This window comes from Sinohyriopsis cumingii, chromosome 8 (genome assembly GCF_028554795.1).
Source record: "Sinohyriopsis cumingii isolate HCF-2022 chromosome 8, ASM2855479v2, whole genome shotgun sequence".
Lineage (NCBI taxonomy): Eukaryota > Metazoa > Mollusca > Bivalvia > Unionida > Unionidae > Sinohyriopsis > Sinohyriopsis cumingii.
In genome coordinates, this window is record NC_142968.1 from 89695185 (window position 1) to 89717647 (window position 22463).

Below are 22463 nucleotides of genomic sequence, written 5' to 3' on the forward strand. Positions count from 1 at the left end.
GTTAGGCTTTTATTTTTTTATTTGAGTTCCAGTTTATAATGTTGGAATTTTAATCTTTTCTGTCCATCAGATCACAGTGGACCAGAAGAGTGCAGGTTTAATTCTCACCATCAAATTAGCTCTTGTGCTGTGTTCATGGGCAGGCACTTCACTCAAATCAGCCCAGATGGAACTTGTGCTTTGTCCATGGGCAGGCACTTTATTCAAATTGACAGAGATTGGCTGTTGTACTGTGTCCATAGGCAGGCACTTCACTCAAACTGACCCATATGGATCTTGTGCTGTAGGCAGGCACTTCACTCAAATTGTTCCAGATTGGCTGTTTGTGCTGTGTTCATGGGCAGGCACTTCACTCAAATTGACCCATATGGATCTTGTGCTGTAGGCAGGCACATCTCAAATTGACCCAGATTGGTTGTTGTTGTGCTGTGTTCATGGGCAGGCACTTCACTCAAATTGTTCCAGATTGGCTGTTTGTGCTGTGTCCATGGGCAGGCACTTCACTCAAATTGACCCAGATAGATCTTGTACTGTGTCCATGGGCAGGCACTTTATTCAAATTGACCCAGATTGGTTGTTGTGATGTGTTCATGGGCAGGCACTTCATTCAAATTGACCCAGATTGGTTGTTGTGATGTGTTCATGGGCAGGCACTTCATTCAAATTGACCCAGATTGGCTGTTGTACTGTGTCCATAGGCAGGCACTTCACTCAAATTGGCCAAAATGGATCTTGTGCTGTGTCCATGGGCAGCCACATCTCAAATTGACACAGATTGGTTGTTGTTGTGCTGTGTTCATGGGCAGGCAAAACACTCAAATTGTTCCAGGTTGGCTGTTTGTGCTGTGTCCATGGGCAGGCACTTCACTCAAATTGACCCAGATGGATCTTGTACTGTGTCCATGGGCAGGCACTTTACTCAAATTGACCCAGATTGGTTGTTGTGATGTGTTCATGGGCAGGCACTTCATTCAAATTGACCCGGACTGGCTCTTGTGCTGTGTCCCTGGGCAGGCACTTCATTCAAATTGGCCCAGATTGGCCATTTTACTGTGTCCATAGGCAGGCACTTAACTCAAATCGGCCAAAATGGAACTTGTGCTTTGTCCATGGGCAGGCACTTCACTCAAATTGTTCCAGATTGGCTGTTGTGCTGTGTCCATGGGCAGGCACTTCACTCAAATAGTTCCAGACTAGCTGTTGTGCTGTGTCCATGTGCAGGCACTTCATTCAAATCAGCCAAAATGGATCTTATGCTGTGTCCATGGGCAGGCACTTCATTCAAATTGATCTGGACTGGCTGTTGTGCTGTGTCCATGGGCAGGCACTTCACTCAAATTGTTCCAGACCAGCTGTTGTGCTGTGTCCATTGGCAGGCACTTGAGTTGTCTTGGCACATTATAACATTCAAAGCGTTACTGTGCCATAAAACACCAAACCAAGTCGATCATATTTTCCATCTCACAGATATCATGTCCGCTGCATCATGTTATGATTACAGTTCAGTCATTTATGTTACTGTAATACCATTCATGTATGCAAGTGACTGCATCAAAATGGTCTCCCAGTCAAATATGGTCAAAATTGATCAATTACTTTTTAAATTGTGTGATATTTAGTTTATTGTAGTAGCACTTACCATATTGTATAGATAGACATTATTAGTGCAAATTTGAAAGAGCAGTTTGTAGCAAGTCAGGGCAATTTTTCTCTCATTTTTCCAGCCAGTTTGAGGAGAGTATCATACTTTGACATCTGTTGGTCCATTTTTTATACCAATTTATATATATATATATATATATATATATATATATATATATATATATATATATATATATATATATATATATGCAGGGGTATAACGAATAAAGAAAATTGTGGAAGCAAAGTGAAATATATGTGACTTTGCTTCCACCATCTTCTTTTGAGTTATTGCATTTTTGTTTTGTATCAGTGTGATACAGTCCTGCTAGTATAACTAGTCATGCCAATTTTGAAGGATTGCCTTGAAAGGTGGTAATTATTTATTATCACCTGATTATGTGTATATCAACAGATCACTTTGCTTTCACAACATTTGTCAAAAGATAATGTCCATTTTGCCTTGCAGCTTAATGTAATATATAACAGTCTTCATGGTGCAACTAGTCTAGCAGTTTGCTTTATAGTTTTTTGCTGTGAATTTTGGTATATATTATAATCATCATCAAAAGATGCACATATTGACAAATCTTTGTACTGCCTGAAGAGTTATTGCCCTTTCTGACAGCTGGATGCAGAGTACTGTGTGAATGTAATTGCTCCTTCAGCATTTAGTGAATTGCTGTGAAACTTGGTGCAGACAAATCATTCTTCTCACACTATTTTCATAAGAGTTATACACTTATTATTTTTTAAAACTATAGGTTGATCTCCTTCATGAGGAGTTGGGGTGGGATGCAGGAGAGTCGGGTTATGATCTCCTTCATGAGGAGTTGGGGTGGGATGCAGGAGAATCGGGTTATGATCTCCTTCATGAGGGGTTTGGGTGGGATGCAGGAGAATCAGGTTATGATCTCCTTCATGAGGAGTTGGGGTGGGATGCAGGAGAATCGGGTTATGATCTCCTTCATGAGGGGTTGGGGTGGGATGCAGGAGAATCAGGTTATGATCTCCTTCATGAGCGGTTGGGGTGGTATGCAGAAGAATTGGGGGATATTTATGTGAGCAAAGTGTTCCCCATTTTTCAACATGGTTTTTGCACAATAACATTAGAAATCAGTAGGTATCTTTTCTCAAAGGACCTTGACTTTTTATCTTTTATCCCCAAATCAGTATGTGTTTTTGTCTCAAATACAACCCATTTACAAAGTTTAGTCCAGGCATGTGGCACAAAACTTAAGGGGCAGTCACCAGTTATTATGTACTTTTGAGAGAGTGACGTATGTAAGGTGAAGCTGTTTGCATTTAAAACATGCACAATGGAGAGAATGGTGGCATACCTCTATGCTACATTAATGTGGATGATATTTCTTTGGATATTGTACATGATTTAAACACAGATAACTAAAATGAATGCTCACTTGTGCTAAAAAATCAGCCTGAATTAGTCTAAAGTACACTATCCAGAGCAGCTATTAAAGTAGGGAAAATGAATTTTGCCAGACTAGACAATGCTACATTAATGTGGATGATATTTCTTTGGTTATTGTACATGATTTAAACACAGATAACTAAAATGAATGCTCCCTTGTGCTAAAAAATCAGCCTGAATTAGTCTAAAGTACACTATCCAGAGCAGCTATTAAAATAGGGAAAATGAATTTTGCCAGACTAGACAATACAATGAATGCAATGAATGAATTACCAAATATATAAAATGTAAAAAAAAGTTATCGGCTCTTTTTTTATACAATTTACCTCTGAAGTTCAGGAAGTGAAAATGACCAATTGGAGCGAGCACTTATTTGAAAGGTGCACATCTGGAATAAGTCCAAGCTGTATACTGTATGACCCATATTACACCCATCAATCATATACCAAAATAAAGGGAATTAAAGGTTCTTTGAATTATACCTAAGACGTACAAGGTCTTCTTTAAATAGCCAGTATAACCAGTGAGGAAAGCCGGATAAATTCTTTTTCTTTAAAATCCTAACCCTTATGCAAAATACGAAACTGTAGAGCACCACCTAAGCAGTTCTGTGAAAACATTTTCCTTTCTTCTGACCCAGTGACCTTGACCTTTGCCATATTGGCCCCCAAGATAAATTGGCATGTCTTGCGGTTCATATGCAAAATGCAAACCATTCACATGTTTGGTTTAAAATATTGTGCAGAAACCATCTTTGTTGTTAATGTCACTGTGACGTCGTCCTTTGACCTGAAAATCAGTAGATACTGACAATGTTTGGTTAAAGTATCTGATATATGTCAAGCTATTGTTTGGAAACAGTTTTGTGTCATTCTGTTAACATTTGAACTTGAAATTAATAGGTTTCTTCCTTGCCCTATATAAAAGCTATATTACATAATTTGGTAAAGGTACATAATGGACAACCTGGGTTGTCCCAAAATGAAATAGGCAGCAAGATGGACAATATCATTATGTAATATGCCTTGCCTTATCACAGATGTAAAATTCTGCACCTTAACTCTAGACCATGTATTATCACCAAACAGTGTAGATGGCTTGCACTTGGAGTTGCATGGAAACTGGTTGGATTTAGACCAAAAAGTCAAAAGCCAAGCTTACTGTGACTTGAGAAAAGAAACCTGGTTTCCAAATAATGACTTTCATTCTAGATCATGTATCTACATTTAGCTTTGTTACTGGTATGCACCTGAGGTTAGGAAACTCATTAAAATGTTGAACAGTCAAGGTTACTATTCATGGAGGAACAATAATTTTTGCACAAGAACTGTAATTCTAGATATTACACATTGAACAAACTTTGTGGCTGATTTTGGGATCAAGAATTAAAGGTCAAGGTCATAGTGATTCAAAGATGCAACATCATTTGAGCAGAACGTTTATTCTAGGCCATGAAGCTTTGCTAAACTTTGTGGATGGCTTCTACTTGGGGTATGAAAGAGAACTATACATTTTGATATCAAAAGATGAGTGTCACAGTCAAACAGAAAAAAAAAATGATTTTCTCTTAATTGCCAACATTCCACTAGGAGAGGCCATTTTAAAACTGAATGAGAATGAAATGGAAACTCATAATCACAGCCAAAACTCTAACTTGGTATAAAAAAACATTTTCTAAGGATTTGCTCTGTGAAATCATGTAGTGCAAGATATTGATAAAGTCTTGAGGGGAAAAAGCTAGGGAATATCTTAATTACAGTCCATTCTTGCTGATGGAATTACTAATGCTGCACATTGGAACAAGATATACAGAAAATGGCAAACTGAAAAATTAAGCCCCTTTAATAAAATAAATGTTGTAAAATATTTCTTTCATTTTTTCCATGTAATAAAGTGCATATCCGTCAAATCTAGGAAAGAGACAACTGAAATGCTAGGTGGGATAAGTGAATTTCCTGAAACCACTTGATCTGGACATGTGGAAGAAAAAAATATTCATCAGCCTTATACATAAAATTCTCCATATATGTAAATTATGAGGATTATCTATGCATATTAATACATGTGCTAATGTCTGATTGGCTGAGCATACCCTCATTAAGAGGCTATATATATTTGGATCAAACTTGGTGGAGAGGATTACATTATCCAGATGTCAGGCAAGTTTGATTACAAGTGATATGGGATCTGATTGACTAAGCTTATGCTTACAAAGGCTGCTTATTTTTTTATAATGGGTTTAGCTTGTATCATTAACTCATGGAGCTTCTTGTGGGTCAGTGGTTCTTTCCAGGTTTCTTCTCCATTTTACTGGCCACCATGTATAACCTATCTAGTGCTGAAAAATGGCATTAAACCCTATAACAAGAACAACAATATTATACTTGTGGAATGGTGGAATTACTAGCAGTACTGCATAATTTAATGAATTATAAGATCATTGTGATTTTTTTCAGCAATGTGACTGTAGCGAACATGTACACATCTGCCATTTTGATAAGTGTACAATGAACCACATATATAATTGTTTCTTATTGGACTTAATATAACTGTGACCTCAGAATCTTTTGGTTTCTTTATTATCCAAAGTTTAAGCCATCCACAAAGCTTGGTCTATGTCTGCCATGTAGAACTACAGCCATCACGCCTGAACCATTTTTCCAAACGACTGTTTGACCAACTTCATTAAATCATGGGATGCACCGCTTTATTCTTTGACTGCAAATCTTAACTGAGATTACTTACTTGGTAGATCCAAGGAAAAATCCAATTCAAAGGAATTCAAAATTTGGTCAAAACTGACCACTTACTTTTAAATTGTGTGATATTTCGTTTACTGTAGTAACACTTATTGTATGGATGGACATTATTAGTGAAAAATGCTATTTTGACCTCCAATAATGTCAGCCTGGCACAATTTTCATTTAAGGTTAACTAAACATCATAAAATAAGTCTTCTGGTAAAACCTCTGTTATTATGATGATAACAAGATTTTCAACATGGCTATGGTGGTGGTCATATTAGCTGTACAAGGCACAGGAGTCCGATGTTTTATCAATAAAGTATGGTGAAATCTCTGACAACATGAAATAACTTCTTTCATGTTGTAAGAGATTTTGCCGTACTTTATTGATAAAATGTCAGACTCCCATGGTCCTAGGATACAATTTTCATTTTGGACCAACTTGACCTAGGAATAAACGTGTGCAGAAAGTTTCATAGCAATTCTCCAAGTAGTTTAGGAGGGGTTGTGATAACAAACCTTTGCTAGCATAACATGGATAATAACCCCACCCACAAGCTCTAGTGGTCACTCAATGGAACTAATGCTTTAATGCCTGCAAAAGATGTTGAAGAATTCAAGATAGGACAATTTCTTCCTTTTTTTTGCGTTGATATTTGTGAGACATAACAAAATTGTCAAATTAGCTGGACAATTCAGATGACACCTTTACACCATTTTCCTTTAGAATCAACAAAGCATCAATCATACGAAGTTTTATGGTGAAAACCCCATGTTGATATGACTTTACATTTTTGAGGAGCAATAATAAGAAACATTTAAGGTATGCCATGATTGATACATTTTGTTTAAGATCTGGCACCATTTCTATTTAGTGCCAATTAGATGTCAATGGTCTTTTGGTGAAAACACAATGTCAATATGACCATCCATCTAAGAGAAGTAGATATAAGATTTTCAAGACAGTCATTATAAGTTGGGACCAGCATTCACGACAAGTAAGACTTCATAAGAAAACACCATGTTGATATGACTATTCATGCAGAAAAAAAATAGTGATAACAAAATATTTACAATGGCACTATGGCAGGCATATTGAACTATCCAGATGGCACAATTAGGACCCAATAGGGATAACAGTATTTTCAAGATTGCTGTTGTGGTGCCCATATTGGACTTAGATTGACACCATTTTCGTTTTGGACCAACTATACAACATAAAAACTGAAAACCCCATGGCAATATTAGTCTTTATTCAGGATATTAGAAGTGTCCAGATTTTCAAGATGGCCACTGCAGTGGGCATATTGGATTCAGATCAGCAACTATACGATTTTTTATTAAGACTGGACATTAGATTGGCACCATTTTCATTTAGGACCAATTTGACAAGTCTTCGGTGAAAACTCAATAAAATATTGATTCAGTAACAAGATTTACAAGATGGCTAAAGTGGCAGCCATATTGGACATCAGATCAATCCTGTAGACCAAGTGATGAGTGTGTGTAAAGTTTAAAAGCAATCCTTAGAGTAGTTTCATCGTCAATAAACTTGTGCTAATGGATGGATGAATCAATGACAGATGATCAACAGCAACAGACCACACCATACGGTCTTCAGGAATGTGACCATCTGAGGTAAAAATGAGTACAAAGGAAATGGTAAGTGAAAGAACGGATGCTTCATCAAGACTGGGATCAATTTAAATCAGGCATCCACATGTATCTGAATATCCATTCCAGGATCAAATTTTCTTTAGTATTTTTCATAAGTAAATTAAAATTTCCCTACACTTTTGCAATATAGTTAGCAGGTTCAACACACATAGTATTAATCAGGTACTAGTACATAAAGGTCACCAGGTCCTCTACTCTTTTGTGAAAATCAGAATAATTATCCATTTAGAATCTTGCTATATAAGCCATTTAAAAAAAAGAGAAAAGAATTAAAACCAAGTTATATTTGTTACGTGTTGTAAGTATTGCACCACGAACATCTGGAGCAGCATGCTATTGTTTGTAAACAGAGCACATTAATACAAATATATGTTAATGAGGGGTGACCTGTTGACCTTGTAGTACACAAGTTCTGTGCATGAGAACATAGAAATACAAAAATACATTTGATATTGTTACTGTATTATCACACTTAATCAATGTATGTCATGTGAAAATAACAATAACTTTCAACTTTCATTAGTTCTAATTTGGAAAAGGTTCTATGATAGCCAATGATACGATACAATATTGGTACACAGCCAATGATACAATGCAATATTGGTACACAGCCAACGATATGATACAATATTGGTACACAGCCAATGATACGATACAATATTGGTACACAGCCAATGATATGATACAATATTAGTACACAGCTCTGTGTGTGTAATGACTGAGGAGATTTCTAATTCACGATATTCTTGGGAAAAAACTATTTTCTGTCCTGGAAATAATGCAAGTGTTGCTATTAATTGTACAATGATATGCTATATGGAAATCTTGTAGAAGAACATATGGACTGATGAATGAACCACTCTGACTGGTAAGTGCAGGAGTTTTCATTTACTATGGCATTAAGTTTGATTCAGCTGGGGCAGATTATGGAGTTGTTTGACAATGAAGAACACAGATCAGACATAACTTATTTCTGGTTGCTGCCAGCATTACTTGAGCTCTGAAGAGAGTTTGGACTTTTGTAGCCAGTAATGTGTATATATAGCCCATGTACCCGTTTTCTAGCATAAATATTTTCTCATGCTTGAGCTTATGTGATATGTTTAGAATTCAACTTGGCAAGTTTGTTTTCACAGCCTTTTTTTCATTAATGCACTCAGCTTTCTTGCTCCAACTGGTGCCAGTGAAAACCCATCGCTCATTTGGCTAAGTTGCATCATACGAGCAAGTTGAAATGTATGGTCAGGTCACACTTCGCTTGTTCTTATAATATTTGTAGAAATACAGGACACTTATCTGCAAATAGGGAGTTAGTGTAAAATCTTGGTCAAATTAAAAATTGCACCAGTTTTATGACATAAAATAGTATGCAATATTCTGTATAGTGCTTGGATTTACCCCAGGTTCTTTTTCTTAAGAGGGCAAGTCTGACCAAGAATACAAGCTTAAAGAAAATGTAGAATTATGATTAGTTTGTATTGAACTTTGAAAAAAAAAACCAAACAGAAATAAATATGTAATAAAAAACAAATAAATAAAAAATGAAAGGTATAAATCTGAATAAAAATGTTAATTCTCCCCACAATTATCTCTATAACAATACTGCTTTCTGCTGCTCGTATTGTAGCTAAGTACTCAGTAGTCAGTTTCAATAATGAATTTGTTGATCTGATGTCAATGACCACAGTGGTCAGAATATGACCAGAGTACCCTATATGGTATGATTTCATGTTTGACCTCTACCAAATAGCTTGACTTCATTTGCATGTCTTTCACTCTCAAATTGTTTTGTATGGAGAGACCTTAAATTGCTTTAAAAGTGAATTTTTGTGTGGTTCTGTTGTTTGATTTTATAACAAGACACAGAAGAAGACAACAAGGGTTTCTTCTTTTTAAAGGCAGTTCTATCACATGGACACTGATTGTGACAACTGGGCTAAGACAACCAGAATGAGATAAGAAAAGTAAGGTTAGCAAATCATGTCGCATGGGTAGGAATAGATGAGGATTTTAATTATACAGTCAAACCTGTACTAAAAGTCACCTTTGCTCAGCAATCATTTGTTTACAGTGGCCATTCTAATTTCCCTCCAGCAAATTTCCTGTACAGATATCATGTATGTAACGATGCTTTCCACAGTCAGTGATTGCATTTCCTGACCAAACAATAGTTTCTCCCAGCCTAAATTGGTCACTGGCGTGTATCTACAGCAGTGACCACTCAGTCTTTTGCTTCATGTGGAATGACTAGTTTATACAGACAAATATCATGTGTATCAATATGCAAACAGTTTTTACCTTGCTTTACTATTCGTACTTCAGTCATGTTGATAGTGTAATTCAAAGGTGTCTATGGCAATATCTAATGTGAGGCAGTTTTTATTATTTGGCTTAAGTGTCGAAGAAATTTGTTTACTGGATGGTGGGAAAATTAGATATCATAGCAAAAATGTAAGTCACCTTTTGAGTTAAATCCCTTTTCATTAGGGTCAGTGGTTATACAATGTTTAAAACTTCTCTGAAAAGGCAGCTCAAGTTTCAGATCATGGGTCAAAAAGAACAGCCATGTACTTCTTTTGGTTTCATATTCATCAAAGGCTTCTCAGAAAAGATGAATGTATTTTGATCATGGCAAGCTGAAGAATCCATGACTGGTATAGATTTCAAGAATCCATGGCTGGTATAGATTTCAAGTCGTTGATGATTTAATTTACAGGATTATAGTGGGCAAAATACACTATTCTTGTATGGACTAAAAGTTTGGGAGAAAACAACATATATGCAGTTTGTTGTGCACTGACATAAAACAATTTTGATAATGCAATACTAATAATAATAATAATGATAATAATAATAATACTTATGTCTATGATATTTGTTCAAAAACTTTGCTTGCAGAGGTCACCTGTGTGCAACTGACAGTCTTTCTGACGAGTGGCTGCTAGTGAAAGGTAAGATTCTACACACAAATAAACAATTGCACTGTATGATGTAGGGGAATATAACAAATGCTTACATGGCCTTAAAAAAAAGAAGACACCACAGGTTATTTCACTATTTATTTTTCTGTTTCATAAACTATAAGTAAATAAATGTTTGATCTTCATGAAAATTATTTTTTAATTTACAGAGTATAGTTTCCATGAAATGTCTATTGCAAAAAAATGTTTTAAACATGTGAAAACAAAACTCACTATCTGACCTGTATAAATCACATAATCCAGAAATGTTCTATAAAAATGTCTCTCACAAAGAGAAACACAACATTGTTCATCCTAAACAGAACATAATCTCTTCATACAGAGCACTAAGTATGAACAAATATGTTCAAAACATTTGCTTAAAATCACTTACAAAGTTGGAAATGTATCAGTAACAAAACTAAACAATTTCTCATAAAAATACATATTTTTAACTGTAAAAGTTTGATTATACAAAGTCAGAAACTTTTCACATTTCACCACTGCATTGGTGCTGTAAATGTGTCAACTAGGACAACTATAAAATTCCCACCCCCTGAAAAAAAAAAACCATAACAATAATTCAACATACGTTTTAATCCCTTTGTCTTGTATAAAACAATGTTTCTGAGAATAATTTATTTGTGCAGATATGCTTTGGTAAAATAAAATCAAAGTATTCTGAGTACCAGACAAGATCATCAAATTGTTTGGAAACAGGAAATAGAACACAATATTGTAGAAAAATGAGAATAAACTGACAGTGTATGTAGTAGTATGTTACACACTAAAATGACAATGAATTGACAAAGCCATGTATGTAATATTTTAAATGACAGAATAAACTGACAAAGCCGTGTATGTAGTAGTATGTTACACACTAAAATGACAATGAATTGACAAAGCCGTGTATGTAATATTTTAAATGACAGAATAAACTGACAAAGCAGTGTATGTAGTAATATGTTACACACTAAAATGACAATGAATTGACAAAGCCGTGTATGTAATATTTTAAATGACAGAATAAACTGACAAAGCAGTGCATGTAATAGTATCTTAAACTCTGAAAAATAATGCCCTAATTCAATGTCTGTGGAAGGAAGACTTGTCAAATTATTGACCCAGCTAAACATAAATACTACACAAAACATCAGAACATTCGGAATAAAGAAACAGTGTTTATCAATTATCACCTGTAAATTTAAGATGTTTTTCTGTGTTTGCTTTATCCCCATGTACAACGTATATACAACCTCTATGTATAAAAATGAAGCACCAAAAATGAATATTGAACAATTGGGCTCTTAATACCGTAAAATATGGGCCATACAAAATAATCTTTGGAAATGATGTTCTATGATTGTTAAGGATGACTTAGAATTCAAATTTATCTTTGATCTTTTTGTATTATGATATAAGCTATATGTACAGAAGTATAATCCAAGGAGCAATTAGTACAACAAACAACACAAACCCTGATCTGCTGGCAGATCATGGTCTGTGCAGTTTGTAGTTTGACTTGACTTGTGATTATATACAATAGCAAATGTCCCTCTTTCTTATGAATACACTTCCTCTGTCAAGCAAGTTGATAATGTTATGTAATTGTATCTGGGAATTTTTAAATGGTTTGATACAAGGACAACCAAATGTGATCAGCTTCATGCCTTTATGAAAAAGGACCTCTTTAAACCGAATCCCAAGTCTTCATTCTAAGAAACTGACTTTAATTGGAATATATCAGCTTCATCAATAACTATAAAGGTGTCTCACTTCTGACATAGGGTTCATTAACATATTTCATCAGTAACTATAAAGGTGTCTTACTTTTGACATAGGATTCATTAATATGTTTCATTAGTAACTATCAAGGTGTCTTACTTCTGACATAGTACATTAACATATTTCATCAGTAATTTTAAAGGTGTCTTACTTTTGACAGAAGTTCATTAACATATTTCATCAATAACTATAAAGGTGTCTTACTTCTGACATAAGAGTTCAATAACATGTTTCATTAGTAACTTTAAAGGTGTCTTATTTCTGACATGTGCTGATTTAATTTCAAGGAACTTGTTTAATGCATTGAGGAAAGAGAAATATTGTGAGCTCCAATTGCTTTGATTAGCTTCATTGTAGACTTCAAAGGTGTCAACCATTTATAAGCAAGTTTACATGTCCCTGGATCTGGGCAAAACAAGATCTTTCATACATTGGTTTTCCAGTAAACAAAAAGAATAATTAACAGTTGAAGAGTACATCTCCACATGTCCATGACCATAAAAATATAAAACCAAGCTAGATGATTACCCCCATATAAAAGGTTTTCTCCCTTGGTCAGAATGCAATGTACATGTAGCACAAGGGATAACTTGTTATACCCTACAAGGCAGCACAACTGAACCACACATTCTCTTGTTTTGTCCACTATAATTGCAATTTTCAGAAGGTAAGATAACAACATTAAATGATAAATATGACTTTTATTCTAATTACCAAGTTTACTTATTTAATAAATGGCAAAATTTTCATGTCTGTGTAGTTTGGTGTTTTAATACACAGCAAAACAAGCAGGATATTTAGTGCCAAGGCAACCAAAGTAAAGTGCCTTGCCCAAGGACACACCAGAAGTGGCTGATCTGATGGTAGGATTCAAACCCTTCTGATAGTAATGCTGTCAAACTAACCAATGAGCTAACATGGATTATGGTCTTTTAACATCAAGAAACTAGAATCTTTTGTAAGGACAAATGTCTCAAAAATGATATTTAAAAAAAAAATTTTTTTGTGTGTTCAAATACAGTTTGACTGTTCTATGTACAGTTCTTAAGTTGTTCAAATTAGCTTACATAAGATTGTCTTGTTTTTTTTAGGTCAATGCATTAAAATTGTGAAAGCAGATATCTACTAAAATGTGTATTTTGCAGATAGTGCAGTTTGTAGCTTTTGTAACAAATTATCTTTCCATGAGCTTCTGCAAGATTAATTCTTTTCAACATTTTAACTGTATATATTGGTTTAATGGACGAAGCACAACCAGTGTAAACTGTGTTTAGAAAATTTCAAACTTCTAAAAATAAACAGTACCCTAGTTTGTGTATCACATATGATTATCAATTTAAAATTATTGTAGTCAATAAAGCAGTAATAAAACTATTTGGTTCATCTTTAGGAAAACTAGATTTGTAATTTTACAACACTCATGTCCCAAAATAGACTCAAATGATTTGACAGAAGTGTTAAAAAAGTTGCTATAATGGCACAAACATATAATCATCTACATCTACATACAAAATATGCACAGATTTTCATTTGTTGACAAAAGTGTTTTTTTATATATAAATTTTACTAAGGTTTTGGTTGTACGACATGTAGACCAAAAGTTTAAAATCTCAAAAGTTCAGAAATGTGTAAACAGAATTGAAAAAATGCTGCAACAGCCTTGAATCAGGACATCTACATAATGCATCCAGTTAATATAATATGCTGTAACAGCCTGAAAGTTGAATCGGGACATCTACATAATGCATCCAGTTAATATGCTGTAACAGCCTGAAAGTTGAATCAGGACATCTACATAATGCATCCAGTTAATAGCAATCTGTACAATTTTATTATTCTACGCTGAGTGATTGTTGTGTAATCTTGTAAACAGCCTTTTGGGATGAATAGATGGACAGGACCAAATAAAAATTTCTTCCTTGCAAGCTAAAGGTACATAGTAAAATGACTGTCAAAGGAAGGAGTTGTTTGGATGCTCTAACTTTTCATGACAATTGCAAACTGCCATGGTATCCATGTATGATGTACATCAAACTTTGAGGAGACCTACATATGTGTTCCATGCACTGCAGGCAAGAATGTCTGTTTTTTGCTCAAACTTTTAAAAGAAGGACAGACATAGAGTCTGATGAGCTAGTCCAAACTGTGATAACAAATATAAGGCATCTACCATTTTCTCAGGTATACAGTTAAACATCAGCAAAATACAGCAGACTATGAACCAAACCCTGCTTATAAACAATACATTTCCTGATTTCTACTGGTCAAGTTTGCAGCTATATTAAATAAATCAGAATCAATTAGAATTACCATCAATGAAATGTGTGATTGAATTGCAGCTTTTGAAAGTGACTGTAATTAAATAAATGACTTTATATGTTCATAATATAACCCTGTACATGAATTTAAATGTATATGGAAGTGCTTATCATGCTTTGATTGAATACCAAAAATGATCATGATGATGAATGCAATGATGGAATATAAAAATGATTTTTGTTCATCAAGATGATTACTTATGACTATGATTATTATCGTAATAATTAATATGTATTTCAAAAAGATGACATTTGGAATGATCCATACTTTTCTATGACAAAACAATACAGCATAAAGTGAAATTCTCTGAGATTGCACAATTCTGTGGAAATAACATCCATGTTCTGCATGAAATATTGCTGCATACGTCTGGGATCAATAAGATTACATGCTGTTAGAAGTGATCCACCAGCACAGACACACTATTTTTACCCACACGACCTTGACCACTGCCATCATTTCCTGCCAGATTAAAATTCTGCCACTTGGTGGGATGACCTTTTAAAAGAAAGGGGAAAAATTGTTTACAATAATTGAAAACAGTGTTACTATATTCAGACTTTGTTTACATATCATCATATTCAAAACATATCTTTTGGTAATTACTGATACTAAACTTTTACTGCAATAATCAAGAACAAGAGTCTCTTAAAGGGACTGATCCTCTACTGTGCAAAAAGAATTCCCAAGAATTCAAGATGAGACCATTTCTTCCATTCAACTCTCAAGTGTTGAAACTATTTCTGATATTCTAAACAAGATTTTCAAATTAGTTGCTGTGGTACATGTACTGTATGTCAGCTTGGCACCATTTTCTTTTAAGACAAAGTAAATTTAATTAGAAGTCTCTTGGTGAGAACCCCATGACATAATGATAATACATTTAGGGGGAGTAGTGACAACAAGGTTTTTAAGACAGACTTTGTGGCAGTCATATTGGATGCATGACTGGCACTCATTTCATTTAGTACCAATGAGGTATAATAATTAGTCTATTGGTAAAAACCCTATGCTGACATAGCCATCTATTGGGAGAGGAGTAGAGATAACTATATTTTCAAGCTATGACTTTCCATTCTGGATGAATAACAATAACAAGATTTATTAGATGGCTGGTGTGGTGCGCAAATTGGGTCATCAGATCAACACCATTTTCATTTAAAACCAACTGGACATCACTGAAATCTTCCTGTGAAAACTGCATATATCAATATGATTTTCTGTTCAAGCAGAGTTGTGATAATATTTCAAATGGCTGCCATGGTGGCCATATTGGTTGTCAGATCAGCAACATTTTTAAGTAAGACCAGCTAAACATCGTAAAGTCTGAAAACCCCATGCTGATATGACCATCCATGTAGGAAGATTTACAACATGATTTTAAAGATGGCCACTGTGGCAGCCACAGTGGACATCAGATCACCACCATTTTCATTTATTTTAGTGAAAACTCCATCTTGATGTGACCATCCATTCTGGAGGAGTTATGATAACATGATCTGCAAAGAGGTCAGTATGGTGCCATGTCTGAGCAGCACCATTTTCATTTTGGACCAACAAGATCATGGGATGAATCGAGTTTGAGGGCCAGGTAGTTTTGGAAGGGTAGCAATAACAAACTTGTGCTAACAGATACAGGGATGATGGATAACAGATACAGGGATAATGGATAACAGATACAGGGATGATGGATAACAGACCATCCCAAAAGCTCTTCTGGTCTATGACCTGTAGAGCTAAAAATACTAACATGTCAAGATAGGTTTGTACCTTTTACAATTCTGTATATTTTCATATTCAGTATATATGCAATATTACTTAATGTAATGTGGATAATATAATATTGCTTGCTGGTTAAATCATTAAATATAAAGATTTTTATCAAACTTATTAATTAGATTTTATTACTGCCTTGTTACCATTATCCTTTGTGGTACAATCAGCATTATATATTTTGATACCTCAATAAAAATGTATATTTATTACATACATAAAAGGTTCCTTTTTGTCAAGCCTACCTTTTATGTAGCTAAGACAAAAGAACTTTCAAATTAAGGTTCATTTTTGGTGTGGATATAAAGACACGTAAAAAGACATAAAATTGAAGGTGAAGGTCAATTTTCCTACATGGCAAGTTCAACAATATATAGCCAATTTAATGGACAATGCCTACCATACAAACCTGCTTATAAACTGAGTCCACATTCATTTACCTGGCCGGGAAACTCATATCTTGCATGGTGCATATCTGGCCAAATAATTACACAAACAAAGTCAAAGACAAAAAAAATTTGTATGTTATTTTGTATTTGACATTAGTATAGTCATGCAAAAGTGTTTGCATTTAACCACTATGTCCAACTTCAAATAGGCCAATACACATTAGTATTATCAATATCTTTCAAAATGAACTCAAGTCTAATACAAATGATCATATTTCTTTGCTACATTTACTCTTGAATTATTCAACAATATGGTCAGGTGAAGATTACCTGTTGGTGAGTCACTGGATTTAAGAGCAAAAGACCAACTCTCGGGGTTGACGGATGCACAGTGTGGAAGTCGTAACTCAACAGGCTGGTTAAACTTCAGACCATGGGGGCCACACATCACCAGTGGGCTCAAGAGTGTCTCACCTAGTTTAAACAGACCCCCAGAACAATGGTTAGGTTTTGTTTAAAATACATTACTTGTTATATTTTCAATTTTAAAAAATGTTGTCATCCATTTTCTCAAACTCAGTAAGCTGTAAATCTTCCCATAAATGAGAAGGTACAATTTAATTTCTTCAGTTTTCAATTTGAATACATTTATACAGCTCTAATGACATAATACTGTATTTTCCTCAGGACTGCATAGTTAAAATGACACTTTGTTATTTTCATTGTAACACTTGTTTTGGTGAACAAATCATTATTAATATCATGCCATATTTTTTGAAAATATTACAAAAAAGGAAACTGAACTGCACATGTACTATTATTAATTCAATATGGAACAAGACTGTTTGTAAAACACATTCCCACATTGCCTTGTTTTGTCCTGCAACCCTTTCAAATCTGTGCCCCCAAGGGCCCAGTCCAAGATTAATAACAACCCAGGTACCAATTTTACTTGCATATCTGAGTTTGTTTTTTTTGTTTTGAGTAAGTGTATAGATAATGATATGATTTGGATCTGCACAGATTCCAAGTTTTGGCCAAGGTGCCAAGTCCTTGGGAGTCAATGCCAGTTACACATAAAAATGTCTCTTTTATGTTTAGTAAATGAATGCCAAATTTCACATAGGTTCACATGTACTAAGAACTGTCATAGGTAGATTTATGTTCTAAACACTCTTGAATCTGATAGTGTATGTGAATAATGCCCTGCTGCTGAAATTGATGATGAAATTCATTTCCTTACTGATTGTATATACTATGATACACAAAGGCACAGTTTCTTTAGCATTAGCATTATCTATAGTATTTGTACTAACTTTAAACACTTTGATTCAGTTCAAGAGTCCCTCGAAGGCACGTATGCTCTCATGTCCAAAAAGAATTTCCAAGAATTCAAGATAATACCATTTATTTTATTTTACTGTTGAGTGTTAAAACCATCTCTGATATTCTTGAATGATAAGATTTTCAAATTAGTTGCTGTGGTGGCCATACTGGAAGTAAAATCATCGCCATTTTCATTTCAGACAAATCTGAGATCATTAGAAGACTTTTGGTGAAAACCAAATGTCTGTGACCATTAATCTGAAGGGAGTAGTTATATAAAGATTTTGAAGATAACTGTTATGGCATCCATATTGGATATAATTTTGACACCGTTTGCATTTAGGAAAAACTAATTGTCTTAAGAGGTCTTTTAGTCTTGATATGACCCTTAATTCTGGAGCAATAACAAAATTTTCTTGAAAGCATCCATTGTGACCATACTGGCTGTATAATCATGCACCATTTGCATTTAGGACAAACTAACTGTCATTTAGTCTTGACATGGCCATTAATTCTGGAGGGGTAGCAATATAAAAAAAATTCTTCAAAGCAGCTATAGTGGACAGAGGCCATACTGGCTGTATAATTACAATATTTTCTTTCAGGACAAACTCAACATCAAAAGAAGGCTTCTGGTGAAAACCCCATGTCAATATGACTTTCAATCTAGGAATAGTGATAAAAAGATTTTAAAGATGTCTGCTGTGACAGCCATACAGGCCACCAGATTGGCACCATTTTCAATCAAGGACTGAATATGATAAGAAGTCTTTTAGTGATATCTCCATCCATTCAGGAAGAGGAACCATAACACGATTTTAAATATAGTCAATTTGGTGGCCATATTGCATGTTTGAGCAGCATCATTTCAATTAGGACAAGGTAGACATATGAAGTCTTTTTGGAAAATACGAAATCAGCAATAACTTGTGATAATGGATGGACAGACTGGGGGCAACAGACTGTAAGCTTTTCTGGTCTATGACAAATAGGTCTAAACTTATCTTTATTATATCAGCTGAACATATTAGTATTTTGTAATCTGCAGGATGCCAGCAATTTGTATGTTAAGACCCTTAGACCAAGTCCTTGCAGCAAATTATAGGTCAAAAGGTTAAAGTCTATTTTACATCTGAATTGGACTCTTCATGCCCAGTAAGTGTAGTTAGAGTCTAGGGATCCCAATGGTTTCTATACTGTGATCCAGGGGTTTCAATCATCCCACATTCTGTTTCGAGATGTGGAGACATTCAAGTCAGTGATCACACATACCCATTCTCTGACAAGTCATTCTGATAATTTGGGAGTGCTTTTATATTTATGCAAAACTACACCCACACACCTTAATCCACCCCTAGAAACTGTATAAAAATTCTAAAATAGTTGTGCAAAGCAGATGCCCCACCCCCATCACATTGCAAGATGTGAAGTACCATCTTGAACTGTGTGGAAGGAGTCACATGACATTATGTATAGTAAACAACATAAAGGTCATGTATGCACATTTACTCATCTTAAATATAAATTGTTCTTTTAAAATATAATACTAATATTGCTTAACCAAATATTATTCAATCCTGATTATTAAATGATCTGCACCTTACCAGTATTCAAGAAACTTCCTGATGAAAATTAATGATCTCTATGGACAATGGTAACTATTGTACTAAACTTGACAAAAGAAAAGAGAACATTGAGTCTAATCATCACAATATAGGGTAGTACAATTTGTTTTATCAACATGCCACTATGACACCACAGCCTGTGATAGTCAATGTGGACTGTACTGGAACACACAGCCTGTGATAGTCAATGTGGATTGTACTGCATCACACAGCCTGTGATAGTCAATGTGGACTGTACTGGATCACACAGCCTGTGATAGTCAATGTGGATTGTACTGGATCACACAGCCTGTGATAGTCAATATGGATTGTACTGGATCATACCTTTATTTTGATCTCACCCAAAAATGTCCATGTACTGTAACATTAATTTTGCCATACATACTTATCAGGGTGTGTAAACCTTCCAAACAAATATGGATGCATGGAGATCCAAATAAAGTGCATAAATGCCATTTAAAGGTACTTATAATCAAATTCTAACAAATGACACCCATTACTGAAATAACTGGTTGCTGAATGGCTAAATGACCTTAAGACTTTTACTACAGATGTATACACACAAGGACAGTATTTACTAATTTCCAACTTTACTCTAAAAAGCATGAAGATCATGATACTTTTGAGCGTTCAAGACTTAATACTGAAGTTCTGAAGAAACTAATAAAGAAAACTATGTTGCAGTTAATTGTAGTATGCTGAATTTGTCTTATTTGTTTTTATATATCCAGTAAACTTATCTGACAAATAATATAATAAACTTTTGATTGTCTCCTAAACTAATTGTAACACACCATGGACTTACCAGCCTAAAGTACAATGAGGTCTTTCTTAAAAACAAATTCTGAATGACAGCTGATACTAATATTGATGCCCTTACTGCAGTGGCTATACAAGAAATGTACCTAAATATAGCTACTTGCATTAAGATGTTTTTCTTTTCTTCATTCCATCAATGATTTAACTAGTATGAATTATTTGATAAAACTTGTTACCTTTATCTTTATCAAGTGGTGGGAGAATACTATTATCTCTGCACACCTTGAAATAGATCTCTTGCTGAACACCTGACGAAATGGCACCCTTTGGAATGACTATGCTGACACCTGGTGGAAATCAACAAATAAGTGTAAGCGTAAATTGGTATCAATTGGGAATACATGTATCTCATTGAGGAAAACTTTTTAAAACAAATTATATTACAGATGTATCAATTGGGAATACATGTATCTCATTGAGGAAAACTTTGTAAAACAAATTATATTACAGAGGTCCCCCAGTTTTGCAAGAAAAATTGGACCTTGTAAAATTATGGGGAGGGGACCTATTACAAGGGGAAAAATTCTTTGAAATATTCTATTTTGTTGTCTGGCAAGATGGCCTTATAAGTCAGTGGCCTCTTGTCATCAAGCACCTTAAAAGTTCCCTTTCCCAGTAAAACTGTTCCTGACTCAAAACTACCAGAGGAGTTATTTTATTGACTATGTCATATTACAGGAAGATGAGATATGGGGTATTATGTTGTAATTTAATTGATTAAATATAGTTTGAGTAACACACACAGAGCATCCTTCTCTGGTCCCTTGTTGGGCCCCTCTTTGTCTACTATGGTGTCTCTGCCAGACATGATGTCACTGCAGCCAGTATATGTTAATAAGTTAGTAACTAAATTTAGATATGTTGTCATGTTGAACCAATCAGATGACTGAGTTGGAGCATGTGATCAAACATTATGTCAGTTTGAGGCATTAATTCAGCAACTGGGATGCCTGTAGAGATGCATGCTTTCCAGTGTTGATGCTGCATTTAACTTAAAATTATCTGGGGGAAAGAATTCTTCTGTTTGCTGATACCGCATGTTACCTTCTGTCTTTTGGGATATGTTCATTCAACTCACAAGACAAACTGTTAATCGTTTGACCAGCATTTGCAATACAGAACTTAACCAGAACTTAACATCACTGCAACAAATTCAACTTGGGTGGACATTCCAGAAAATTGAACTGCGTCAAAATTGGTTAAACTGTCAGCTGAGAAGAACATCAAGGTCTCAGTTTCAATTGGAAAGAGGCATCTTCTTCAACTGTACAGAGATAATGATTCTTTTTTATGTTCAAGAGCATCATCATGTGACCAGACAGGTGTTTCATATGTGTCTTCAACAGCATCGTCACATGACCTGCAAGCAGCTTATACACCACAGAATCTCTACATATTGGACATGGTAGCTATCAAGCAACAGTTAGCCGAATTACAAGCATCTGTTGCTGCACTGACACAATCTTCCACAACGACTACCATATTACCGTGAGGTAAAACAGCTTCACAATCTTCATAGAATCTGGCTGACGAGGGTACATGTCAATAACATAGTGACTATAACCTTCAAATGGCCCTTGATGGGCGTGGGGGAAGACAACACGAGATTCTCCCAAACACTGCATTATGCCGTACATGTTGACAAACTCCTGCTGGTGGTCATTGTGCCCACCAATATAAGAAAGGACATAATCAAGGGTAAGCACGTTAATCTTGCCCTACTGCTGATACCGGGAATAGACTCTAGCTCAGAGACTAAAAATTTATTGATCAGGGTGGCAACCAATTGAAGTAAAAGGGAATGACTCACATTTGGCAGGCACAGTATTTCTGAATTTTGTAAAGCCTTCTTTAAATACAAAAACATTCTGTGTGAGGTTTATCTGTATAGGAGGCCTGAATTAGACTCTTATGCTGACTTGATTGATGAACTGCATCAGAAATACAGTGGAACTGATTTTTATGAGTATCAT

The 22463-nt window shown here is 34.9% G+C and overlaps 1 protein-coding gene across 1 annotated transcript in view; it reads right to left on the reverse strand.

Annotated features, from left to right (window-relative positions):
• Positions 1-10538: 10538 nt before the first annotated feature.
• Positions 10539-22463, reverse strand: part of LOC149794117 (tight junction protein 1-like) — a 202222-nt gene continuing 190297 nt past the window's right edge. The window contains exons 35-37 of the mRNA XM_089968094.1: positions 20667-20777; positions 17051-17194; positions 10539-15056 (exon numbers count right to left, since the gene is read on the reverse strand). Of these exons, the coding sequence (XP_089824220.1) occupies positions 14953-15056; positions 17051-17194; positions 20667-20777 (359 nt within the window). The 3' untranslated portion in view covers positions 10539-14952. The remainder of the gene's footprint in view (positions 15057-17050; positions 17195-20666; positions 20778-22463) is intronic.